Genomic DNA, 26,965 nt, shown 5'->3' with positions numbered 1-26,965 from the left:
TCATATGGCAGATGGCAAACATGATTAGATGGGCCAGAGGTCAGATGCTGAAAAGTATTCACTAAGTGCCTGTTTTACCAAGTGATATTTAGCATGAGCTTCAGTTTTCCCCATTCATACATGTCTTTGCACACACATTACCTATTTCATGGTCTAGCCTAGCTTTCAGGTGCTGACCTTCTCAGCTTGGACTTTCTCTGAAAATTCCTCACCCAAGTCCTCATGCAAAATTGCTCTTGGATAGAGCAATTAAGAAAAGATTTCCAGCTATGCAAGGAGTTCAGAGGATCTAAACAGAACCTGGATCTTGAAGAGTGTTACTACTTCCTGTAGTCCATTTCCTCCTCAAAGCAGGATTTCTGTTCTCGGTACATGGGAATGTTCTGTCAAGCTTGAATCCTCTCCATGATGGGCCTTTTCTCAGGCCATTTTGGGCATGTTTCAATTTTGACCTTGTCGGTCTCGTGTTGTTCCCCCCCCCCCATTTTATTTATTTATTTATCTTAATTGTAGTTAGGCATTGCTAGTTACAGCCAGATTTAAAAAAAACATCAGATGAGTCAGAACACAAACCTGGCACCAGCTTTTCAGAAGATCTCAACTTCCAACTATGCACTGAAATAAGCTCATGATTTTTAACATGCCAAGCAAGCCACACTGTGACAGTCACAGTTCAGTTTCTGGAGAAACTCAGTTTCTAGAGTTCTTCTGAAAGCGTTGTCTACAGCTTGCTGTGGCTTTAGAAAACCTTTCTTTTAACTCAATTTGTGCATACATATGCGTATGTATGCATAAATGTCTATGTGCATGTATATATAAACTACAGGGTTTTTTTTAGAGTTTTACTGCAAGACAGAACTAAGATCATAAATCAGACCATTAATGACTGCTATACTCTAGCACTAATAATTTGCTACCAGAAGCTATGTGTCTTCATTGTTCTAGTACCAGGATGCTACTTTTTAGCAACCAGCAAGTACAATGTCTGATAATCAAATACACTGGAAGCACAGATGATAATACATGCATGAAATTGATATAATAAAGGAGAAAAAAGGTGAGGAGAGAGCTATTTAGAGAGATCATCCCATGATTCCTCAGCACAGATACTTCCTGGATGGTAGGTTCAGGAAGTTACTAGTTGCTGATCATTTAAATAGCTAATTTATTTCTTAATTTTTCAGTGATCAGCTAAATAGGAGTGTTTGTGATTTCTATGCTCCCTGACCTAGTGAAAGTTTTCTCCATGGGGTAAAAATGCTTGAAAGAGCAGTTCATTACAAAGCTTATGGTTCATGTCTGAGAAGTAGCACTTGTTTCTATTTCACATTTGTAAGAAAAGCAAGTGTTCTTCAGTGTCACTTCCCTCACCTTTGGGAAATATCTGAAGTTTCAGTGAAGCAAATAGCTCTTTCTTAGTTTCTTCTGCTCCCTCCATTTTTTTTTTTTAAGGATTTCAGATTTAGTTCAAGAGGGAATTAAATTAACATGAAAACCCACTCAACTGTGCACTGAGTACCTACTAGCCACAAACAAAGCAAGGCATAACACATCCAGAGCCAAGGTGCCACTCTAGGGAACCAAAAGGAAAACAGATGTTCCTCATTCTGAGGAACAAATCTGAGATGTTGAAGTGGAGCCAGGCTCTTATAATCCTCCAAACAGGATCATCACTGAATAAGTATGATATGCTAAAAACAAAAGCCACACCATGAGCTTGAACTAAAATCAATGTAAATACTTCCTGGGGGCTTCCAATGGGCTTTGGACCAGGCTTTAAAAGCTGGGATGGAATGACTATGCTAAAAGTCGGCACTGGATTTCCACTATGAACATGAATAACTTGGCATTTTTCATGGCTAATTTACTGTTTCAGCATATTGGAGCTGTCTTATACCAGTGCTTTATTCTCTAGCAGCATTCCTGGAAACTTCAGTCAGTGATCAGGACTTCTTTGGCCTTCATACGGCTCTTCTGCACAAAGCAAAAAAAACTATTTGGCTCTTGTCAAACAAGTTAACCAACAAGGTTCCTGGTGTTGCTGGAGAAAAGATATGCAAGCCACAAGAAATACGATTTCATATTGAAGAGTGCTTGGTGTCCTAAAGGCCTCTTGTCTAAAATGACAGATTTACACAGTACTTTAGTTTTTGATTCACTCATACAGTTCCCTCCCTCTCATTTTATATGCTACCAAAGACATGGATTTTAAAATCACTGCATAATCTTGACTTCTTTCCCAGCAGGAAAAGAGCAAAACAGCCAGCAGACAAATGCAACTTTGGCTCAATGGAAGATTTGACTTAGCCAACTCCCTTGGGTTTTGTTCTCCCTATAATACACATCATCTCCCCTTTCTTTTTCTTTTCTTGACAGAGTAGTTTGGCTAATTTGAAGATAGAGTTAAATGTAATTAACTGGCCCCTAACAACAGCATGCCAATTTAATTGGTAAGATTCCTTGTAGGGAAGGCATTTAATTAGAATTATTGAATCCCTATGAGAAAGCCACTGTCAGTGGCAATTCAAAAATGCCTTGCTCAGCATTTGTACAGTTTTGGGTTTGCATTTTCCCTTGTTTAAATGTTCTTCATTCTATCAGGATGACAGCACTTTGTCACCCTATTTCACAGCCATCAAACTCCCCTGGTCTTTAAGCCCTGGGGAAAGTCTGGGTACACATTAAAACCAGTGGTAAGACACAGAAAGGAGAGTGTATATTGTCCAAACAATCAGATGCTGAACACCCAGCTTGAGCCAGACTCAGCTAAAATCTGAGCCTGTCAGAAAAGTCTGGCTTCAATTGGGCATTCTGTTCTCCTGAAAACTCTGCCACGTGTGCTCCTGTTGAGCCCCATAATTCAAGAAGGCTTTAATGTTGAACAACTAAGAGGTGAAAAAGAGGGATTGTTTAAGTGTCATTTACACATCATATTTTGAATAAATACTTTAACACAGTTTTAACTCTATCTTCTGCAGTTCCTCACAGTAGCCATGGGTCTGCCTGAATGTTCTCCATGCCACAGGCTCCATTCTAATTTTAGTATTGGACTTCTGTACACACATCAATTAGCTGAAAAACAAGTCCACTGCATTCCTAGATTCAGTATCACAGTGAGCACAGTCCTAAGAGACTCTCTCTTAAGCAGGAAGAAATTAGAAAGTAAAGTATTATGGAAGAAGCCCAAGAACAATAGAAGTATTTGCACAAGTAGTAGGGCCCATGCCCTGGTAAAACGTCAGATTTCCTTCTCTTCTCCCATTGCTCTTCATTAAAGCTCTTCAATCTGTAGCTAGAAAACCAAACAGCAGGAATGGAAAACACATGCTGGGAATACCAGAGCCTCTGAGATCAAAGGGCAGACCAAAATGCTGCCATCACTTTGGTCCCATGTTACCAGAGAGACCTCAACACTCTGAAGAGGACTCAGATCACTGCTGTTGTAACAGAGCCTAAGAAAATCACTTGAAGGTGAAGTCCCTCTGTGCAAGGATCGTCTTTGCAGACTGCAAGAATTCCTATCCTAAAAACTGTGTAAGCAATGGTGCACTGCTGTGAGTTCTAAAAGTCAAATTCCTATGAGCAGAGCTAGGAATAGACACATCTCCCAGTTCCCACTCCAAGGCCAAGTGTACCAGAGGATTTTTTAAGTTGCGCATTTAGCTATAAGAAACGCATAAGGCCTCTCTTTTGTTTTTTTTTTTTTTTAATGCTTACAGAGCTTTGATGAGAGTTTTTCCAAAATGCTGCAGTAATGCTAGGAATATGAATACAAAGAAGGCTGTGGGGGCTTTTTCCCTCATGTAAAACTTTATCTGATGCATCAAGGAAGAAATTTGAAACCATTCAAAATTCCTGCAGAAAGAGAAAGTAATTATAAAACTAAGGATGCAGTGTGTGCACTCTGCTGACCATTACACAGTATTATTAGAAAAGAGAGCACATTATTGAAAAAATAGATCAGATTCACAGCCATATGTGCTAGCCAACAGACAGACATTGCTAGTGATTATGCCTGTATAACTACAGGCCTATTCCAGTAGTTAGATTCTCCAGTCTTTACTTAGGCAAGCCAGCATTTCCAGACAGCATTTTGGCCCAAGCAGGGGACAGAATAAAATTGCTTATACACACAAGAACACAACTGAGGTTCCTTCCAGTTTATGTGCTCGAGAATTAGGTGACAACAAAACTCATGACCAAACACATATATTAGTGGTGGATGCAGGAGATGAACATACAGGCTGCTTTTTCAAACAGGTTGCCATAGTGGACTCTGGCAGTACAATACTGAAGTTAAAGGAATCCCCAAGCATAAGCCATGCAAAACCTCTCTGTGCATTAAGAAGGGATAGCCCCATCTTACTGGAAGAACTCCTGGTCTGAGATAGTGCTTGTGTGCAAGAGGTGGTTGAGCACCACATGGGCAGAATCACTCGAGCAGTTCATTTCTCCGTCCTTTCCCTGCTTGGAGGCACTGAGCCGGAAGAGGCTGGAGCAACGCAGGGCAAGTTCCAAAGCATCCAGCCAGCATCTGCCTGTGAAAACGAAAGGAAATATTTAAGCACAGGAGAGTAAATAAGACAATTCATACACTGTTTCTCAAAAGCTTCTTGCCTGGGAGAAAAGCTCACTGTAATCCAGGAAGTCACTGTGCACAATAACCTGTTTTTCATATATATAATCCCTAAATTATCTTGCCAGCAATGGTGTGGTTTACACCAAATGGTGTGGTTTACACCTGTGGCTGCACAAATGACACATCTGTATTGGTAATACAGTGGGATGCTCATCCCAAATTCCCCTTCCCTAATAGCATCTCTTCTTTTGTTCTCCCACAACCTGTTCACATCCCCTTTTGCCTCTTTCTGATTTTGACAGAGATGCAGGAAATGTGTACAGGTATGGTGCTTTGAAACCACCTAGCAGCTCATGTGTGCAAGTAATGCCTCCCAAAACCACATTCAGTTTTTGGCATCACTGTCACACACACAACCCAATGGCAGGGAGATACCCAGGCACTGCGCTGCACAGGAGAGGCCCCTGCTTGGTGTGGGATTATTGAACTACAAGCCAGCCTGGAGGTCCCACGCAGGGTGTAGTGCTGCAATAACAAACACAGAACAAGAACGACGATGATCAGTACTTGCCAGAGCGATCAATATTAGAGGGAGCTGCTTGTCAGGCCGTTTACTTTTCCTTTTTCTCTGAATTTTTCTTGCTTTTCTTCCCTCCTTCTCCCTGCCCAGTGCATTATGTAATCTGTGTGGAGCATCAGTTTTTCTTATTTTGTCACAAAAAATCATTACCTGGAGGGTCTCCTTTGCAAACACCAGAAATTATAAACATGGCATGGAGACAAGACAAACCGTAGTTCTATGCACAGCCTCACTGGATTTTCTTAAGGCCTGCATAGGTCTCAGAGGTAGGCAGCAAATGAAAAAGCACAGGAATCCAAACTGACCCTTGGCTCCTCTAAAAATGACCCATACATGACTACAAAGCTGAGTGTCAGTGTTAAAGCATATCTACCACAATGCTGGAGTCCCTGTATTCTTGGAAGCACCTGAGAATAGCCTGCTTCTGTAGTGCAGTCATTAATGAGGGCAGGACACTTGTAAATTGGCTGAACATTCAAGAATTGATGTACCATGGAAGTTACCCTCCAATTTCAAGCACATAAAACAGATTTTCATTACACTACTCAGAATATATTTTACAATAATTGGAAGTGTGCTTGAGAGACAGTGAAGAAAACAAAAGGATTTTGCTCAATGAAAGTGCTACAAACAGGATTTCCCTGGACCACACTCATTCCTAGGTCCTGTTTGGGAAATGCTTCCATTACATTCAGTTCTATCACACACTTAGCATCAAGCATATGCATAAATCTCATAAATTCCCATCAACATCGATATGAACAAAATTTGGGTCTATAAGAAGATCAACAAGAGTTTAAAAAAATCCAGAGCATAGGTATATAAAGAAATAATTATAAATGTGAGTAGCTTTCAGTGATTGCTTTGATACAAAGCTACAACAGTAAAAGCTTTGAAGAGCTGCACTTGAACACTGAGCCACAAACACCACAGAGCCCAGTCATTTATTCCAGTTTCATCTCATAAATTCCTTCAGCGTCAGCTTATGATTTAATAACAAAATCACAAACAATGGTTAATAAAAGATTAGGAAGTTTGAAGGCTGTTGGAATTGATTTCACACTATTGTATTTTAAAAATATCCTTGCATTAAGGCTTTACACACAGATTTATTCTCTTCTCACCATGTATAGGGTTTGCATGGATAACTCATTAGAGTTAATGGCTGCACTGAGCACACATCCACTTCTTCCTCCATATCCCCTCCCTCCCAAACCCACCAAGATGAAAACCTGTTTTAGGCTATTCTGTACAAGGGAGCACACTTTTGCTTAGGCTCACCTCGTTTGAATTTCCCCTCTCTTTACCTTTGCTTTTCTTTTCCTGTTGTGCAGAGTGAGGACTGTAAGATTTAACATTTGGAAATGTTTCATATGTCATTTTATATTCAATGGGCTTATGAAATCAGGTGCTTTGATAGCTAGCTTGATTTGTATCAGCATGAGCACCCTGGAGCAGTAACAGAGGTCAGCTCCTCAGTGCCCTGCAGCACTCCCATACAGACATTATCTTATGACAGTTGCAACAACGCACTGGCTATGGTTACACTTTCTAACAAGGACAGCAAGAATGAACCCAAAGTCTCCTCAGCCATCCCCCTCACTGTGCTCTGCAGCCCACACCTCGCTGGGGCTGCAGGCAGAGCAGGCCATGCTGGCCACTATACCACAGGCAGCAATCTTAATCCCCCACATCCCCTGCCACATGTATTCACTGGTTTTAACAGGAGCTTACAGGCTTGGTCAAAACTTTGTGGTCCACATTACCAGAGGAAATTTCTAAATAGCCTATCTAGGTTTTTCATCTCTTCATATAATTCCCTGGAAGGGGTTATGAGTAAATTGAGTATTATTTGAAACCTTATTCAGAAAGCATAAATAGATAAGTAAAAAAAAATATGCATTCTAATATTCTAAGGCAGAGACACAAAGATTTAGAGGAACTCGCTGTGCATTAGCAGGCAGCATTACTTGTGTCCCACAGAACATAGAAATGGCACCAACGTATGCCTTTGTTTTAATTTCTAACAGAAATTGAACTCAAGGGATACACTGCATCCCCAAGCTAAGAAATGAGCCTTCAGCCATTAGGTGGCGCTGTGAATCCAAATAAATACGTGCCACAAAATCAGACGTGAAATACTGGATTTCCTCTGCAAATGAAAACGTTACATTCTCGGCAAGTCAACAGTGAGTTAATTGCAGCATAGCACTGTAAATTATACCCTCTTAATTTCAGGGATCGCACACAGGTAAACCTGTTTTTTTGCTAAAGGCCTACATGAAATGTTTTTGTATTTGAATGATCTTGCTATTGAGTCATATTCTTCTTTATTATGAAAATTATACAAAATTCCTAGCATTTGGATTACTTAATTGCTTACCTGACAAGTCTACTCACTTCTGCAGGAACTGGAGAAGAGGAAAAAAGTATGTGGTCGCGTAATTAAAGGCTGTCATCTATAGTCACGGTAGTCTGCATGAAGGCTTCTTGATTACCTAAATTCTCACATTTCCTAATTTTGAGTGGTTGACTCAAGTAAGTTTTTTTTTATATGCCAGGTAACTGGATCAGAGAAAGATGCAAAACGTGGGTTCCTTCAGAGAGGAATGGCAGCCCAATATGATGCATGTACACAAAGCAAAAAAGCTGTGAAGGAGGTACAATGGTATTCTTTTAGAAGATCTGAGGTATTTAAAGCCGCAATGTAAAACACTGCAACCTATCAGCTACAATTTTCCACAAATTGTGGCTTAAAACAAACATATATTTAAATTCTGAAGGAAAACCCAAGAGCATTTTGTCAGCCTGTGGCAGAATCTCCCCATAGGCTTTTAAGCTTTTATACCCAACGATGTATTACTCTCTCTACTGTAGTGACTACTTTTGGACAATTTCTGCAAAGATCATGTTGTCTCAAAACCACCTGCATTACCTTCTTCTGCCTGGGAGCTTTGAACTTTCAGATATTATTTCTGAGCTTGACTCTTTCTTAATTGAATTTTGTCACTGAATCTCAAGTGGCAGCCCACAGAGTAAGCTCTGGCTCTTACCTGGGCTACAGAGTGGAAAGGGAGAGAGTAAAATAGTCCATCTAAGCATAATGCTCCCACATCTCTCACAAGCCACACAGAACGGTTTACAAAACTCTGCAACAGAAATCTTTCATCCAAGCTAACAGAGTTCTCAGTGAGGAGAATAATGAGGAGAAATGACACCCTACCCAGAGAAGATGCCCAGCTCTGATGTCTACAGTCAAGTCCAGCTGCATCACTCACACTGGTGGCCGGCACAAGAAGGACATTTCACATCACTCATCTTTTGGTACTTGAACTGGTCAGGTGGTGGCTTGTCCAGCCACCTTTGCCTCCCTCCAGCAACAATGGGGATAGAATGACTCTTTGACAAGGCTGTTCCTAAAGTGCCAAAAGTGGATGTCCTACCAGAGTGCCAGGACTAGCTTGGCTTCCTGCTCTCTTTTGTAGCAGCCTCTCTCCATGCACTGATCATTGGTTTCAATATTCATTCCCTACATCACTTTAGCAGATGTTGATCACAGATGTTCTGGGAAAGTCAGATGTCAGAGGAATGCATCTACACATCATGCAGTGGTGCTCAGTGCAAAAAATCCCATGCGCTCACACCAGCTGCTTTTTTTTTTTTTTCGCAGACAAAAGGAACTACTAAAACCAGGTGACAAAAAAACGTTTCTTCTTCCCCTTGCAGAAGGAAAACCCCAAAACAACCTTAGGTTGCTTTATGCTGCTAACCTAGTTCAGTTCAATGAGTAACTAGAGTCTGTCCTAGTCTTCAAGCAGATCTAAAATTACCACAATATCCCACAGAAAAAAAAAACCAGCAAAACAGGCAGTATTGAAAACACTAAGCTATTCCGCTCTGAAATTCTTTACGGTCACCATTATTCACCTAGAACAACTCATAATTTGACATAACAAGTCTATCTGCCACATTTTGCAACAGCTGATCACAGAGGAGCCAGCCAATGTTCTCTCAGCAATCACCAATAACAAAAACCTGCTCGAGATGGAATCACACTGTTGCACACAGAAATCTCTGTCTGAGACTATACCTTTTTTCCACTGCATTCCTGTAGACATAGAATGGCTGGGATGAATGTCTTGCCAATTAAGACTTCAAAAGCCTCACATCTACTGACCATACATCCCTCCAGAGAGGCATCACTAAGGAAATATTAATCTTCTTGAGTTATTTAAGTCACACAGTTTTTGTCCTTGTGCCTCACATTTAGCAAGACAGATGCTTTTAAAAATCATCCTGAAGTAGACTGCCACCTGGAAAGGACGAATTCTTGCTCAAGTGCACACAAATCATGAATGATGAGGGAGAGCCTGATTTGGTTCAGTCAGTGAACATTAAGGTCATGGTATTGAGCTGCCTGCTTCTTTTGCTGTACCACTTGAGTGCCTGTGTGCACAATTTCTTGCACTTTGGCTGTCAGGATGCAAGGATGCAATCTCTAAATTAGCTGCAGGTGCAATTTATGCACCAAGCTAAATGAAGTCTGGTTGTAAATGCCTGGATTTTAAACTGCTGTGAAAGGTCTAAGGAATATGAAGAGCACACAAAGCTAAGAAGGTAACTTTTTATGAAGAGCACACAAAGCTAAGAAGGTAACTTTTTTCCAGCACTGCCAGGAGCCAGTGATATATTTCATTGTGAACTTGGTTTCAAATTGCAGTGTTTCTCCTGCTTCACTGCTTCTGTGTGTGACCCTTATTTCAATAATCTAATTTCCTCCTGAGATCAAAGCATCGATTCTGGGGAAAAGCCAGATGCCTAGCAAAGAAACAACACTATAAGCCAGACCATCAGGATTTCCACACAATTCCATCCACATTAAGCAATGGAGACTACACAAAACATATCTGAAGGAGAGGATAGACATAATGAACAAAATGCAAGTGTACCTTATGATTCCACTGCTAAGCCTTTAAACCTTGTAATCTGCCACTTTGAATTCCCTTAGTAGTCTCTTTGGTGGCAAGGTGGAGATCTGCACTATGAGATTTAAGCAGGTAACTCAAAATGCTTAGGAGGTCTGGGGCACTGGTTTGGAAATATCAAAGGCAGCCCCAGAAAGGTTTGGGCAAGGAGCTTGGGACAGGTTTAAACTACTAATTCTAAGCCACTCATCAGCATAAATCTGAAATGCATACACAGTCACTGGTTTGGAAAAAGCAATTTTCTTTTCTGAAACTGGTAAGAAAGAAAGACCTTCTGTTTGTTCAGGTTGAGCCCCATAGGCTGACATGACCTGCCAGCTGTCTTTGAAATATCACAAAGCAGACTGTTGCTGTGGTCTGTGCATGTGAGACCTACTGTAGCTTGGCAGTGGTTCTGCAGGCTGTCCAGAAGTCAGGACCTTAAATTCTACCAACAGTCTGTCACAGATGGTACAGCAGAGGGGAAAAAAGGGATTCTGAAGTGCTGAGAGAAAAAGTAGGCCATGTAGCTGCTGATCATGATATAGTTGCCTGGATAGCAGAACTGTACATGTAATATATGCTGCAATTCAATATTCTCCAGCAAGTCAGAGGCCTCCATGAATTACTGTTAAATTTGCCAAATGCTTCATGGTTCATTTTCCACTACTAGCATGGGAGACTGCATTTAGAAGAACATGGTCAGTACACCTCCTCAAAGATGCTGCAGACTCACACAATATTGCATCTACAGAGGAGATGGGAACATACGACAAATATATGCTAACATTATGCAAGGGAACAGATTCCACCTGCCCCAAGTTGCTAGCTTAATTCATTTTACCTTAACCTCCCACCTCTCTTGACCATAACTGCATCCTCTATGCTTGTCCAGTGCATTAAAGAAATGAAACAATCTCAGCTACACCCTTTTGGAGATGCCTCTTTACAGCAGGTAGAGCTACGTAACAGTCTACAACCATTCCAGTAGTGTCTCATGGATTTAAAATCAGCTCGTATTAATTGCAAAGTACAAGCTTTAATTTGCTGCAGTTTATATAGATTACTTTAAACGTAAGAGTTTCTATTGTGTCCTCGTCTGCGTATGTTTTACACCATCTACTGATGTTAGTACTATTCCAAGTCACTCATCTCAGAGTGTGACACCCATGTGTTTGGCTATTTGTCAGCAGGTCTACACTGCTCAGTGGAGCTGATACCCCTAAACTGCCCCCATGAAAGCTAACTAACAAACAAAAGGAGCACACCATAGTCACAATGCCAGGGCTGCTCTTGTGTTTGGGAGGGAGGCTAGCCTTAGTGTATGAGCTCTTCTTCCCCCTTATCTGTGGATTCACATCCTTTCCTTCCTGCACAAGGTACAGCCACTTCTCACTGACCTCAGCTGTGAAGTCAAATACTCTTATTCAGCCGAACATTACACCATTTTTCATGCTAGTATTTCTGGTGCAGTACTATGTTATTTTCTTTTGTGAAGTCCATTGCTAAATGGACAGATCACAGCGCTTTACATCAGCTGTCATGGTCACATCCTCAGACTTCTCAGGATCTAGCAGACATAATGCGGGTGCCCCAAACCTATGAAGGTGGCTCTAGGGCATTGCTAGTGTTGTTCAAGAGCGTGTATTATTTCATCCTTAACCAAAGGCCCTAGTTATTTTCTGTGTACCTGTTTACAATATTTGATTGAGAGGTATCTCAGTTTTTCCTCCTTCACCTTAGCTTTCCATCTAACCTTATGACCTTACTGTGGAGAAGCAGAAAATTCAAGGAAAATCATGCTAAATCTTAAAGTAACACTTCTTTGATATGCCTGGCCTCTGCATGCTTCCCAAGGATCATGGCTAATGTCTTGGCTTTAAAAATATGTTCCAGTAATTCACTATTTTAAGCTCCTCTGATATTTCACTGGGCAGAAAGCTTTATTTAAATATTGAAAATTCATATGTGCCAGGTATGGTCCATTTTGTGTTTTTTTCAGTATGTGGTCTATGATCCATGCAGAGAGATCACAGCTAGAAAAGTTTTACCTCTGATGATCTCCTGGGAGATATTGCAAGCTTGGGAGCCTTTATGTGTATGATTAGTTCGAACAAATCTAAAGTTATTCTACTTCATGTAACTGGCTTATGGCAATTATCAAAAAAAGAGAGAGTAGAGGTTCAGCCACAGGTCTCTTTGTCAGGCTGGCTTTAAGATTTAATCATTAAGTTTCCACCAGAATGAAAGTTTTCATTTAGAATATAGCTGAAATGCCAGGGAAAAAAAAGTGCTTTGTGAGACAGCAATGCGTCTTGAACACATACAGTGACCACATTGGTCTCTTTGCACATTTTCTAATTAAGTTAATGGAAAGACAAGTTACATGGATCTCTAAGGAAATAATAATTTATATAATCTGAATTGACAGACAGTTGTTGAAGTTATCTGGTTGCCTGAGAACTCTGTGGGACTGCTTGTATGTCTGTTCTGTGGGCTGTCCGTATAACCAAGGTTTGAAATGCCTGGAGTTTAGCAGCTTTGTGCCATTTCCAGCCTTTAGGAAAATGTAAAACTTAATCACTAGACCAGAATGACACTGATTTCAAAGCTCTCTGTGCTCCATGAAAAATCCTTGTGTCCTTAGAGTTGCTCCAGATGCTACCCAAAGGAACTCATGGCATGAGCTACCTGAGCACCTGTGGTGGGGTAGGTGAAAAACATCCATAAAACAAACAGCCTGGGTTAATTTGCTAGGGAAAAAAAAACAATAAACCAAACACAAAAAAATTACAATAGTCTGAAGGTCAAATGGAATGAAAACATGTTTTTAATCTTATCTACTTATAAATCACTGATCATTTAGATCCACTAAAGCCATTTATAGAGATTTTCACACAGCAAGCTGGCATGCCTGTTACATATTGACCTAAATGTATCTTTTACAATTCTGTGAATTCCAAGAATGGCATTTTACATGTGGAGTCACCAGCATCTAGGCATGTTATACTGTAAACCACAGTACAGCAAGTATACAAGAAAATTCTGGTGGTTGAGAGACTTCTATCAACAGCTCTTCAATATTACTATGTCATTTTCCTCCAACAGATCCCTGCCTAGTGTAAGACATAGGCAGATAACCCACTAAAGTCTCTGCTGATCTGAGGAAATAGTTAAGCTCCCCTCTCGTCCCAGTTTTGTGATCACCTCCTTTCATCTTTTAGCATATACTGACATGGTGTTTTTCCCCAGCTACAAGCCTAGGTCCTTCTTCCATACACATGGCCAGAAAGATTGATGTTCAGTGAGGAACATGAAATGCACCTGTATTCTGCTGACTGATTCTGACCACTGCTAACAAACATCGCCTCAAGCAGGGTGAGCCGCCTTTTTTTCTTTTACATACTTTTTTTTTTTAAATAAACCTATTTTATTAACTAGCACAGAGCATGCAATCTGGGGAAAGCAAATGAAGACAAAAAACTTACCATCTGATTCAGAGGCTGCTCTGAAAATCAAGTAGCTGCTGGGAAGAGGCTGAGTGATTGAACCAACGTTTTCTCCCTTTGGGCCCTGGAAATGCACACAGACAAAAAGATGTAAGGCACAGAAGATGTAATGGACTATTCAACGTCTTTCTACCCTTCCTGGGCAGAGTATGTATGTGTGTGACAGGGAAGAAGGAAGGAGCAATTTGGAGAGATTCATTAACAATCACAATATTGCTGCTGTAGCTCCAAAACAGTAATGAGCTGTGATGTAAATGGAGCTTGGTCTAACCTATGACAGCCCAAAACCTACTCTGTTTATTCAGATCCTCAGGAAGGAATCTCATTTCTGACAAAAACAATTAAGTATTTGCTATTAGCCATCTTTGTGCAATACCAGAATGGACTGTTCCATGTGGTGCTCGCCAGGTCTGTCTGCAGCCTGACAAAATAGCAATGAAACACCTTTTATGTGTCACCACAAAAGTGGCGAGAGCCCACAACTTGAGCTGCGAGTGCCTCTAGCAGCAAGGCAATGGCAGCTTTTCTGGAAGGAAACAACAGGGAAACTCCATCCTGCAAACCTGTCTGTGGGAAAGGAAGAGACAGAGAGAAACCACTGGCTGAGGACTAGAGGTCTCCTGGCATGGACACATGCTGCTGGGTTGCAGACTTTCACCTCTGCATCCAGATCCTTTGAGAACCTGCTGTGGAGCTTGGGATGACAGCCACTTCAGGCTTCAGCAAAAGCAGGCTTTACTTGTTTGTTTTGCCCCTAGTTAGGGGCTGTGGTAAAAAAGATTAGTGTCTTTTAAACATCCCACCACAATCAACATGTATCTGAGATATAGATACTCATGTATCTGAGCGCATTCCACAAAGATGCAGTGATGAGAAGACAGCAGTCTCCAGTCTAGCTCCTTGTCTTCACATCTGCAGGGTTCTGCTGCTGCCAGGAGAAAACTGGATTGTTGTTACTCACTTCTTTTTCCTCCCTCCTCTCCCACGAGAGAGGGGAAAGGAAAATTAAAGACTGTTTAAAGGCTTAATAGTCAGGACTGGCAAAGTTGACATTTGATTAGTAAACAACAGCAGAGCAGCTTAAGACATTACTAGTGACATTAATGCAATCAGGCATCATTCCAGATGTCATTTTTCCTTTCAGTAGCTTGCAGATGAGCAGGATGTTTGAGAATTCTTGATAACACCATTACTTTTGTTTCCAGTGCAGAGATTGATATTTCCTTTGTTGGAGGAAAAACCCCACAGCCAAATAGTAGAGATCCAGAGAACCATTATTCAAAAAAAATGGGGAGAAGGGAAGGAGGGGTAAGAAGGTTTTAACATATATCTAAGTATGTGGATGAACACAAGGAGCAACCAGGTCACTCTGTTAAGGAAACATATTCAGTAGTAAGGCATGCTCATATGTAGAGGGAGCTGTTTACCACAGAAAGAGGAGAAAAAGAATGACAAAAACAAAGTCAACATCTCCACAGAGTAAATGAGGTTCTGTATCTGCACTGCAGAGATAATGAAGATTTCTGTCTCACAGCCTTTGAGCATCATGCCTGTTGACCAGAGTCTAAGACCTCCCAGACAATGACTATCTCACCAAAAGTGAATGTTATCCTCACTATACTAGGAGTCAGAGCTCAGCTGCAGCCTGTAGACAGTAGAGCCAGGAAAGGATTATCTTCAGATCATTCCTGGTTTTACGTTTGATTTGAGACTCAAAAGGCGTTATCAAACGGGTTGATTAGGCTTTGAAGAGTGGAGTGGACTCACACTGTTTCAGATAGTATGACAAGACATTCAGTCTTACAGAGTATAAAACAAATCTTCAAAAACTGGAAATAATCCCTTTCATTAAGAGTATTGTGGGCAACTGTAAGGATGAAGATGAAACTAGCTGTGTTGTATTATGGAGTAGAACAAACAATTGTAAAAGTAGCAGCACAAGCCCATTACTTGAACTTTTTCCTTTAAAGGAATGACTCAAAACTCTTAAAAATCAACACAATTCAAATCATACACATTTCCAGATTCAGCGGGTCTGACCCCAACTCATTCAGTGCTCTAAGTAAATGACAGAACAAGCTGCAGTCAATAAAAGCCACCTTATACCACACTGTTCAGCTAGATTCTGAGTAATATGCTTCTAAGATAACTCTAGACACCAAAGAACTTTATAGGAAATTCTCTGGTGCATATATTTAGCTTTCAACTATAAGTAATGGTCTTACATCTTACCTACCTACCATTTGAAAGGCACCACAAAATTTCACCCTGCTCTAACTGAAGTCAAATGCCTGCACATCAGATTCAATTGGCTAACACAACTATCAATGCCTAGGCCAGTGCTTTAACCAGACATTTCCTCCAGGACTGAACCCTGCAGTTAGATCCAAATGTCTGCTGAGCAGCCAGGCCAACACATACAAAGGTGCTCATTAATTTCCCTGAGTTAGCTACAAGTCCACTGATGTGAGTCAAAGCTGGACCATCAACTCTAGGCTGGAAAATCCTTGAAAATTTCACAAGCTGTTTTAGCCAGAAGTGGAAGTTGTTTAGCCAGACCTTATTCTTATTGTGATGGACAGTAACATAGGCTTTTTCTTAATCATGGGCTAATCTATATTTCATGAGAAATAGGTTTTCTTTGCACAATTATACATAACCAATTTAGATCAGTCAATTCTGCTCCAGTTGCTTTAAAAGAAGGGCTTGAAATGACATAAACCAGCATTTTTAGCAGTTTCAGCCTTAAACTGTTACCAGAGTGAAGACAGCTTCTTCGACATGAAGCACTTCATAGGTGGATTTCTTCTTGATGTGCATTTTGGTGCTCCCCTTGTGGCTGAAAGTATCGATCACACATAACAACCCAGGCTGAACTCAGGTTTCAAGAAATGCCCTACTATGCAGCTCAAATGTGGCTTTCTAAGTGTGATTTAACCCCAGCTGGTAACTAAGTACCATGCAGCCACTTGCTCGCTTTCCCCCTGCCCGCTCCAGCCTCAGTGGGATGTGAAGGAGAAACAGAATAAAGCAAACCCATGGGCTGAGATAAGAACAGTTTAATAAATTAACAAATTTCAATATTTATTGGTAATTTATTGATAACTTATAATGATAATGATGATAATAATGAGAATGTTGATAATGAAAAAGAGTGGGAGAGAGAGAGGAGTAAAACTCAAGATAAAAAGACAAGTGATGCACAGTACAATTGCTCACCACCCGCTGACCGATCCCCAGCCCAATCAGAGCAATGATCTTGCCCTTCTGGGTAACTGCCCCCCAGTTTATATACTGGGCATGACATGCTGTGGTACGGAATAGCCGTTTGGCTAGTTTGGGTCAGGTGTCCTGTCTCTGCTCCCTCATGGCTTTTTGTGTGTCTCCACACTGGAAGAACTTAAAAGACTAAAAAGTCCTTGATGGGGTAAGTGCTACTGAGCAACAACTAAAACATGGGTGTGTTATCAGTGTTATTGTCAGACTCAATCCAAAGCACAGCACTGTACCAGCTGCTAAGAAGACTAACTTTACCGAGCTAAAAGCAGGACAGTGACTTAGAACATTACTTTGACTTTAAAATTCAAATGTCTTGGGACTTCCTTTAGTACACAAACATGTTCAGAGAAACATTCCCTTCATATTTAACATACTAAGTCCTATTTCTGTCATATATTTTCTCCAGAGATACAAGAATTAGATATACATATGCATGCTCAAATACATACACCTACTGATAAAAGTTCCTCTTCCTTTTGGATGATTCATATCAAGGGAAGGGCATTCTAGCACAACACTTCAGGTCTGCCACTGACGCTACTTTTTAGTACTTGACTGCACCTTTGATTCTACTTTTTCATTACCTCTCCTGACTGTGCTTTTCAGAAGAATTCAGCTCATCTGTCAAGTCACAAGGAATTTTTTTTGCTGATGAACAGCAAACGATTGACCTTCTTGGTGCATGCTTTTAAGTAAAAATCAGCAAAACTCTCAAAAGTGAATAAGAAGCAAGGTAACAATGAACCCTTTGGGAGTTAAAGCAAAAGCAATGCATTTAGGCAATGATCAGAGCTGAACTACTGTCAGAATATAAGCAGCTCTTACCCTTAGTTGTTGAAGTTAATTTTAATTGTTTCCTCCTACTTTATTAAAAATTGCAAGACTTTTTATAGTGATGGTATAGCTGTGTTTAAAACTGTTCAATTAACTGCACTGATGAGCATGAGTGAGCCTGCCCGATCTGCTCCCACAAGGCTTCCCCTCCATTTTGTTAGATCTTATGATGCCAATGATAGATGCCTTCATCACTCTCACACAAGTCTTCTCAAGTAGATTTACTCTCCTGATCACCTGGCAGCAAGGCACTAGATTGTAATGCTTTGCTTACACTGGTGGTGTCTTCTAGAGAATTTATGCCTGTAATAACTCTGCTGAGTCACTGCTTTTAATAGGGACATGAGTTCAAGAACATTTTTGTCTTCAGAGTGTCCAACAGATGTTGCTCTCAGTACCTCTCAGGAGGTACTGGAGTCTTCCTCTTTGCTCATAGCCATCATATTTTATTTTTAACTATTCTTAAAGGAAAGAAGAAAAAGAAATGCAGCTCTTTAAAATCTGCAGGGAATTATTTCAAGAAGTGTGAGAAAATATTAATCATTTGTGTTACAGGGAGAACTAGAGGTTACTGCAGGAGCTACTGTGTGTAGAGGAAGAGACTGTCTCAGCCTGTAAGTAACAGTGGTCTGAAGAATAGCTCGAAGTGAAAGGGAGAAAATTTTGCTATTTCCATTTCCAAGAAGAGAAAATTAAGTCAACCTATCCAAAGTCACACTTTCATAGAACAGTCAAGGCTTGAGCAGACCACTGAGTTCCAAGTCTACTGCAAACAAACCCAAACCTCAGAGGCATTAGCAAAAAAGAAGTCAAACTATTCTTCCAGTTTTGTGCAAAGTATTTGGTGCTTTGTGTGTCCTTGCTTTGGGGAAATCAGTTGACTGGGTATTTATTCCTGATCTCTTTTTAAAGATGGATGCCATGCCTTGATAGTGCCTCTAGGTATTGATATTTTTCCTGCACTAACATATTACCCCTTTCCTCAGCCTATGCATGCCTCCATACACCAAGAATGACACATCTGCATAACTGATCACAATGCATCACATTCCTTTGATGTCATATCATGACCATGCTTTGGTGGCTTCAATATTTTTATGAAGTCAATTCAGCACTATTAACAGCAACTAAATAACTGCAAATTTAGATAATATCAATGCCAGATTACTGAATCCTAGTTCAGGCACTTTGGTGACCAAGAAGAGGTTATTCAACTCATCAGGATTGTTACCTTTACAGCCCAGATTGATTGATCCAAAGGATGAAAAAGTTTAAAACAGAAGCCGTCCTTTTTGGAGGGTCTCTCAATCAGCTCACAAGAATGGAGCAAGATTGTCCCAACCCACTGTCCAATCTTTGGTGTCTTATAAATCAGCAGCACTCCTGGTTTCAGAACACACCACAGCTTGGTCCAACTCTTCAGAGTCCCACGAATCTGGAGAGAAGCAGGGAGAGAACAGAAATTTGCATTTATGTTGCTCCTTAAAAGAAAACCAGCATTTATTCAGTATTTATACAGTATTTCCAGTATGTGTTTCTCCCAAGGCCACACTTTGATACACTTCTTTAGGAAAATACAGTGCATTACCAGAATACTTAAGGCCCTCACAGCAAAATCACAGACCTTGTAAACCTGGCTATCAGAATTTAGTCTTTATATTTTATTACTGGCTAAATGTTAACAGCTTGCTTAATTTTTTTATATATTAATAATCATGGAGAACATGCCAATTAGAACTTTGCATAGAAAAATGTTATAGCTAGTCTAACTCGACTTACAAGTCATTTTAATAGTGCTCTCAGAAGAGAGATATTAACGGGTTTTGTCAAAGATCTCATTTTTAAAAGCACCTTCTCCAGCTGGTTTACTTCTCTGTCAAGCTCAATACATACTCTCTCTTGTATAGAAGAAATTAAATCTGATAGCATATATTAAAAGATAACAGCTTTGAGATTGTGGAAGTTTCTCAGTAAGGTTAGACCATGCCTAAGGTCTTCTTGTCTTCAAACCTCAAGTCTTATGTCACTGCTCTTTTTTTTGTAGCCCAGCATTAGTTGCTACTGAACTAGAAATTTCCAACCACAGAAAATATGCAACAGTATTTTGTATTTTAAAAATCTCAATATGTACCTATCATCGAAACTAAACACTATGGAAACATTTTGTTGCCAATTTGTTGCTAATTTCTCAAATAAATCATATACCTCTCAATTTTATGACTTCTAATGCTGATCATAGAACAAAATTGGAGGGTTTTCATACACTGGTCAAATGCAATTGTATTGTTTCATGGAATTCCTAACTTACATTTTTATATTTTTGAGAGGGATATGTGCTTGGCAAAGTTTGGAAATACAGTTTCGCCATTGTAAAAGGAGCAACCAATTTACTTAGTCAAGAAGACTAAATGGCCCCCCAAAAAATGAAAGAAGGTAATATCTCTCAATGTCAATCTAAATTTATTTTGCCACACACGAAGTTTCAGGACTTCAGTGAGAAGCTGTCACTGCTTGAGTCTTTGCACAAGGAGAAATGACAGGTGTCATCAGGTCTAATATGTTTCATTCTGTGCAGTGACAACATAAAATCCAACTGTCAATAGAACAAGCTGGATATGTCCATTTCCGGGCTGTTACTCTGTCTGTTCCCTCTTCAGTACAAAATCACATCTATGGGAAGAGGCCAGTGCAGATTCTTTAAGTGAAGAAAGAACATCATCACTTCCTTTTGTACTATGCACTTTTTGAGTTCTTGTTGCTACTTACTAACATGAAATAGATGGATTGAGTTAGGTTAAGATGTAAATATTCCCCACAACTCCACCTTTATGGCAGTTATTTAAGTATACCTTTACAGCAACTTCAACACAAAATTATTCAGTCTCCCTTCACTCAAAAAAAAAGTGCCAGTGTGTAAGTCTCAGACACATAAGCTACTTCTCACTTATCTTTTCCTTCAGTCTCAGAAGCAATGGTCTGTACTAAGTACCTTCAGCCAGTCTGCTGTGATCACTACACTGGGATCCTTTAGAGCACTGAAGAGTTGTTTGGTTGCTCTTTTCTTCTCCTGTCTGTAATTTTTTTTTTGTACCTGGTGAGAATGAAGAAAACATAGCAGCTGTGATCATGGCCTCTTTTGTGGAGGAAAGAACATAATGCATTAAGGATAGCTATGTATAGCTCAGCTAGAACTTGACCCAGCACAGGTTCCCCAGAAATGAGCACAAGGAAGAATAAAGCCATACTGAGATAGCAGGCATTATTTTTTGCTCCTGAAGTTGCACTAAATCTAATTTGCTTTTTCTTTGGGAGAATGGAAAGAGGCTGAATACCCAGTCCTCCCCACCCCTCAAATTAAAGAGATGAAATCTAATTTCATCCAAATCAAATCATTTATACTTTTGGTTTGGTAGATAAACAAGTATTCAAGCAATAATTTGCTCAGATTGCCTTGGCATGCCCCTCCTAACAGACCAATGAAGGATTATAATCCTCTAGAGGTGCCTAATGGCTCTGGACCATAGCAGCAGAGTGAAATAATTACACTGACTTGTTCTGTTTGCAGTTTATAATCTAATCCTGTGCATAAAGCTTGTAAATGCCTTTGGCCTATAGTGACCTCTGGAAGAGGCAGAGACTTCTCTGGGTGTTGGGAAATGACTCACAGTAGTTCCCAATGGTTTGTTTGGAAGGTACTACTTGCTTTGTAAAAGAAATTCAGCTGATGCTGACTTGGCTGCTTTGCACATACCTTCAGTGTTTCCTTCTTTGTGAATTTGGCTGTGGGAGACACACACTCTTTGTCAGACCCATTGCAAAGCTTATATTCAATCTAAAAAAAGAAGGAGAGAGAAAATGGGAATGTGTTAACATGACAACGTTTGAGTTATGCTCTAATGAAGAGTCATTTATATCTCCCAGGAATCCATGAAAGAGCCTATTGCAGAGTTCAGCAGCAGAACACTAGGCAGGTGCAGAAAACGCATACTTCAGTGCAGTCCAATCTTTCTTCTTATTCTCATAGTTAACTGGAAAATTCCTCACCAAATTTTCTTCATATTTCTCCCATGCAGCCATTAGTCTTGGTAAAATAAAAACCAAACCAAACCAAAAGCCCCATTCTTATTCCTAACCTTGAAAACTGCCCATCTCTTTTCAGATCTGGAAGTATTTCATTTACTGGAATAAAAATTATGGGGAAGCTGGTATGTATCTTTCAGAACTAGACTTAATATTGGCAATGACTGTTGCCCTAGCTGAAACATCCAGAAACATGACTGAGCAAGAAATGACCTAATCATGTTACAGAAAATACAGGACATAATTATCATCGTGGCCTTGCAAAGCAAGGCAGGGAATATACAGTCACTTCAAATTATGTTTGATAGTGTCAGTGCTGCTTAAATTAATTTTTCAGAGGCTACAGACTGATCTCATGATTGTGCTGATGGGCTGACAAAATGCTTTACTTCTGTTAGCCATGGTCACAGTATCACTGTTCCCCAAATAATGTATGCCTCAGGAGTACAGCTCTCAGAACCCCTACTTGGATAGGTACCATCAGGAAATTGTCCACAACCTGAGGAGTGTCAGTGGCATGAGAACTATGGTACAGTCTCGGCTCCGCTATGTGACCTTGGGGAAATTACTTTCTCTCTCTGTAGCTCTTCTCCTTCTAACCTTTCACGCGTCTGAGGCATTCAGACTGAGGTCTTCAGGGTCAGGCACTGTCTCTCCCACTGATGCATGACAGTTTTATAATAATGCTCAGCCCTGGGCCACCTTGATTTAACGAGTGTGACACAAAAATCAGCTGCACTAAGGAAAAAATGTGTCAAATATAGTTCACATATATAAATTCACTGCTGTAATGTGAAACGAACCCACTGGGCTCTCAGGTTCTCTCTCCTTTATGTCATGAGTCGATGCAGCAATTTTACAGGTACTTTAGTTTTGACAGACCCCCTTTCTTTTTCCCTCCCAGTTAGACAGAAACATCTGTGGTTACTATAGCCACAAACCATGCTGAATATTAGTGCGAGCAGGAAAATATTTAATGACATCCTTTTCACATGGCTTAGATAAAACATGACCAGATCACATGCAAATGCATGACCTGATCACAGTAAACAGGCCTGTAGTGGTTTAAACCCAGTCAGGTAACTCATTCACTCACTCCCCCCTTCTTTGTCTCCCCCTACTCCTGGAGGGATGGAGAGGAGAATCAAAAAGAATGCAACTCCCACGGGTTGAGATAAAAACAGTTTAGTAACTAAGGTATAACAGAAATCACTACTGCTACTACCAATAATAACAATGGTAAAGGAAATAACAAGGGAAGAGAATACATCACCTCACCACCAACCAGCCAATAACTCTGCCCCCCAGCCCGACCAAGCACCGACCGATACCTCCTCCAACCCCGCAGTCTCCCAGCTCTTCCAGCTCACTCCCAGTTACATCCTGGGCATGACGTGCTGTGGTATGGAATACCTCTTTGGTCAGTTTGGGTCAGGCGTCCTGTCTCTGCTTCCTCCTGGCTTCCCCTCCTCCCTGGCAGGGCGTGAGCCTCACAAAGTCCTTGGCCAAACCAAAACATCACTGTTATCAGCTCTGTTCCCGAGCCGAAAGTCAAAACACTGCACTGCACTAGCTACCAAGGAGGAGAAACATGACTGCTACTGCTGAACCCAGGACAAGGCCATAAACTATGCTTTGGAGACTGCAGCAGGAGCAAAAATGGGAGATACGGCTGCATGCTCAACTGAGCAAAACTCTCTGTGGATGATAAGGATTAGAAACTAGGGGCAGAAGGTGCAATTCGCAGCACAGCAAGGGTCACTTCAGAACTTAATATTTTCGCAAACCCTTATAGTCGTCATTCACTAAAACTACACATGATACTTACGAAAAAACAGAGAAATGAAATGCTGTGATGGCACATAAAAACCAGTGGAGTGCCTGATCTGACTGTTCTAGTTTACAAGTCATCTGGACACTGGATCCACTCAAAAGAAAATGTCAGCTCTTGGACTCCTGCACTCTATTCAGTATTTGCCATTTTTGTTTTAGCAGAAAGTTAGGCTTGTCTTCTCTACCTGCAATGTTGTCTCTGGTGCATGCTTTTTCTGTGCATGGGACTTCACTGTAAAAATACAAGATTTATGGTAGGGACCGCTGCACAGATACAACGCCTGAGCAGAGAACTGTGCTCACAGGACCTTCGTCACATTTCAAAGGGCGGTGGTAGACCTTTGGGAAATATGCTATAAGCTTTTCTTTATGAGTAAACATTTCTAAGTGCTTAAATGTCTTTGAGCAAGAATCCTTCTGAACTATCAGGAGATTATGCTTTGATGATTTGAGATGTGTGTCCTCTGAAACTAGCCAGAAGAATTCCCCTCCTTTCTCCCAATTAGTGGAAAGAATGTCCTGTCCTTGAGATACAACTATAAGGCAACTGTTTACGGGTAATCTCATTCCCTCCAGCCTGAGAGATCAGATGCAGAGAGACACGCAAAGTACTATTCCTCATTAGCTGGTGCGAGAAGCAGAAATAGCACAGACATCCCGCAGATTCTAGGAAATCCTGCTCAGGTGTCTGCAAAGCATTAGGATATGAGTGATTTTTGCTTAATTAATTAAAACAAGCTACAATCACTTGTTGCCTGGACAATTACAACTTAGCTCTTACATAATGAGTAAAATTTTGGCCCCTAAGCTCACTTGGGTCTAGGAAATTTACTTGAAGATGAATTCAGAAAGCTTCTGACAACCGCCGCAAGCCATGCAAACCTGAGTGCTAAACCCGCTGCACTGCTCATGGGGAACAGGCACTAGCACACACTGAGGCACTTTCACAGCTCTACCAGCCACACCTGTCCCCTTCTTGGGGTCTCTCTGGGCCATGCTAAAGATAAACAACCTAAACAGAAGACTTCAAAGCTGTGGTGTTTACAGAGATACACTGATTCTGCCTCTTCAGGAGAGCTGACTCATTGCTCCATGACCAAGGACACTGCATGCCAGATGCCAGCTGATGCTGCTATTCATGTTACAAAGCTGCAGCACACAACAGCAGATGAAGGGATAATCTCCCCTTACACCACGTCACCATAGCCTTTAGGAGCTCAATAAATTTAGTGAAACTTGACTGAAATCATTACAAATTGGTCTTTCACTTGGTCAAAGCAGCTGGATTAACAGCCTTGGAGGCTGATGTGGTGGGCTCCTGGACCACTGTTCTGCTTCCTTCAGGCACTTCCTTCCCCATGTCTGAGCTACCTTCAGACACACTGAAATTGGTGTGTCTTGCCTCTAAAGGGAAACATGGCCACAGGGATGATGCACACTAAGACAGGCTTAAGAATGAAGAAGCAGTTAGCTAAGTCATTCCCTCACTGCCTAAGAATTTCTAGGCATGGGAAAGTATCTGTACTGCCATGCCCCAAAACCTGTGATGTACCAGCTGCTTAACAAATAGCACAGCTCCTCAAGATGGCTGTAAAATGACCCAGCTTTATGAAAAGAGAAAATTTCACTAAAACCAAGCCATGGATTTAACTAGGAGCCATGGACAAAATAGCTTTCAGATGTGTCTGACCTGGGACTTTTCCTGTTTTCAGAAACTTGATGCTGTTGCCCAGTTGCTTTTTTAACAAAGCAAACTGATTGCTTCTCCGTGTTGACTTTGCTTCTTGTTATGCTTATTGGGATGCATCATCACAGATCCTAAATAGTTTATTTGCAGGTGATCGCCGGGTCTACAGAGTGAAAAGCATTGCATTTCTGGTTTTAAAGTTTCTACCTTTTCACAGGAAAGGTGGGATCTAAGCCCTCAGGACTGCATACCACAGGCCCCCATGCTACTGCTGACAGCCATGTACAGTTAGTTCCTCCAGATTTATCCTGATAAGTGACTTGAAGTAACGTGATTTCATGTTTTTACATGAATATGTCTGAATAGTTCTGATTGTACCTCATGGCATATATAAGATCCAGTAAATCCAGGCCATGAGCTCTAGAGATTCCTAAGATACAGTAGGGCCTTACATTGCTAAGACATACCAAAGCATTTAATGATGTCCTTCTATTGCCCTGCCTTTCTCAGCCTGGCAGAAAACTAAAAGAAGCCATTCTCTTCAGCAAGTCTTACAAGGACACTAGCATACTACTTGTGTAGGATATCAGAACCTGGCCCATTCTCTTTGCAGCAATATGTGAACAATATTAACCAGAGATGAGACTTTGTACAATGGGAGGGTAGGGAATTATTTTTTTTTTTTAATTAAAAAAACCAAAGCAAACAAGCAAACCACAAAACACCGGAATATTCTTATAAGAAGGTAATACGCATGTTTTCCATATATTGATTCTCACAATCATGAGGGAAGACCTGCCACAAACTTTTACCAGGGCATGCAGCAGCACTCACAGGGGTTGGAAACTGTTGTCCTTCTTTGTTTCTCTAACCAGATCTGTCTTTTACAGGCCTCAGTGATGACCTTGCCAGCTGATGACAGGCTGTACTGTGCTCAGAGACACACTTTTTACCCCAGTTAAGTTGCTGTTTCCTTTCATCTCAGTCATGCAGCTCTGGAGATCCACGGCTGATTGTTAGCATTTTTCACAATACCCTTACACTTCTGCTAGGCTCTGTAAGAGAGGACACAGAGTCCTCACAATAGTGCTATTCTCATCCAGTGTCTTTTTGGTGACTTCATTTCCGAGCAGAAATAAATCATTGCAGAAAAAAACTGTGACTGATTCCAGTGTGGGGGATGCCAGCCCATCAGTATGCTGTGCCTTGGATAACAGCAAGAGGAATATCCTGTTGTTTTTAGCACAAGCAATCCTTGCTGCATGGGATGAAGATAAAGAAATATGTCATGAGAGACAAATAGACAGAACTATTGCAAATCAGAAACATTAAAATCAAGTCATTCTCAAGCTGTTGTCCGAATGTTAACAGCACTGACAGCTTACAAGTTGCTCTTTTTTCTTTTTGTCTCCAAGTGAGAGAAAGATGAACTCAGATGGGAGTTTGAAGGCAGAACAAAAAAAAAAGTAGTAGTAGCTGCGGTCATAAATTCTGTTTCACAAAAGCAAAAACAGTTGTCACGTGGGAGACACATCCTTGCTCACAAGTATTTTCTCCAGTATCTTTTCCACTTATAATTGCTACAGTTCAGTATCACTGCAGATACAAAGAAATGAAACA

The 26,965-nt window shown here is 40.7% G+C and overlaps 1 protein-coding gene across 9 annotated transcripts in view; it reads right to left on the bottom strand.

Moving 5' to 3' along the window:
• OSBPL5 (oxysterol binding protein like 5) overlaps positions 1-26,965 on the bottom strand; it is a 177,310-nt gene that overhangs the window by 24,974 nt on the left and 125,371 nt on the right. For all 9 annotated transcript variants that reach the window (XM_061463062.1, XM_061463061.1, XM_061463069.1 and 6 more), the window contains 5 exons: positions 21,497-21,577; positions 20,735-20,836; positions 18,977-19,180; positions 13,612-13,696; positions 4,367-4,538 (listed from right to left, as the gene is read on the bottom strand). In XM_061463062.1, the coding sequence (XP_061319046.1) occupies positions 4,367-4,538; positions 13,612-13,696; positions 18,977-19,180; positions 20,735-20,836; positions 21,497-21,577 (644 nt within the window). The remainder of the gene's footprint in view (positions 1-4,366; positions 4,539-13,611; positions 13,697-18,976; positions 19,181-20,734; positions 20,837-21,496; positions 21,578-26,965) is intronic.

Source organism: Pezoporus flaviventris, unplaced genomic scaffold, assembly GCF_033815535.1.
Source record: "Pezoporus flaviventris isolate CSIRO_AGI_PZ_B2104156 unplaced genomic scaffold, CSIRO_AGI_Pfla_v1 ptg000036l, whole genome shotgun sequence".
NCBI classification, from domain to species: Eukaryota; Metazoa; Chordata; class Aves; order Psittaciformes; family Psittacidae; genus Pezoporus; species Pezoporus flaviventris.
Note: the sequence above shows the minus strand (reverse complement) of the source record. Positions and strands in the feature narration are given on the sequence as shown.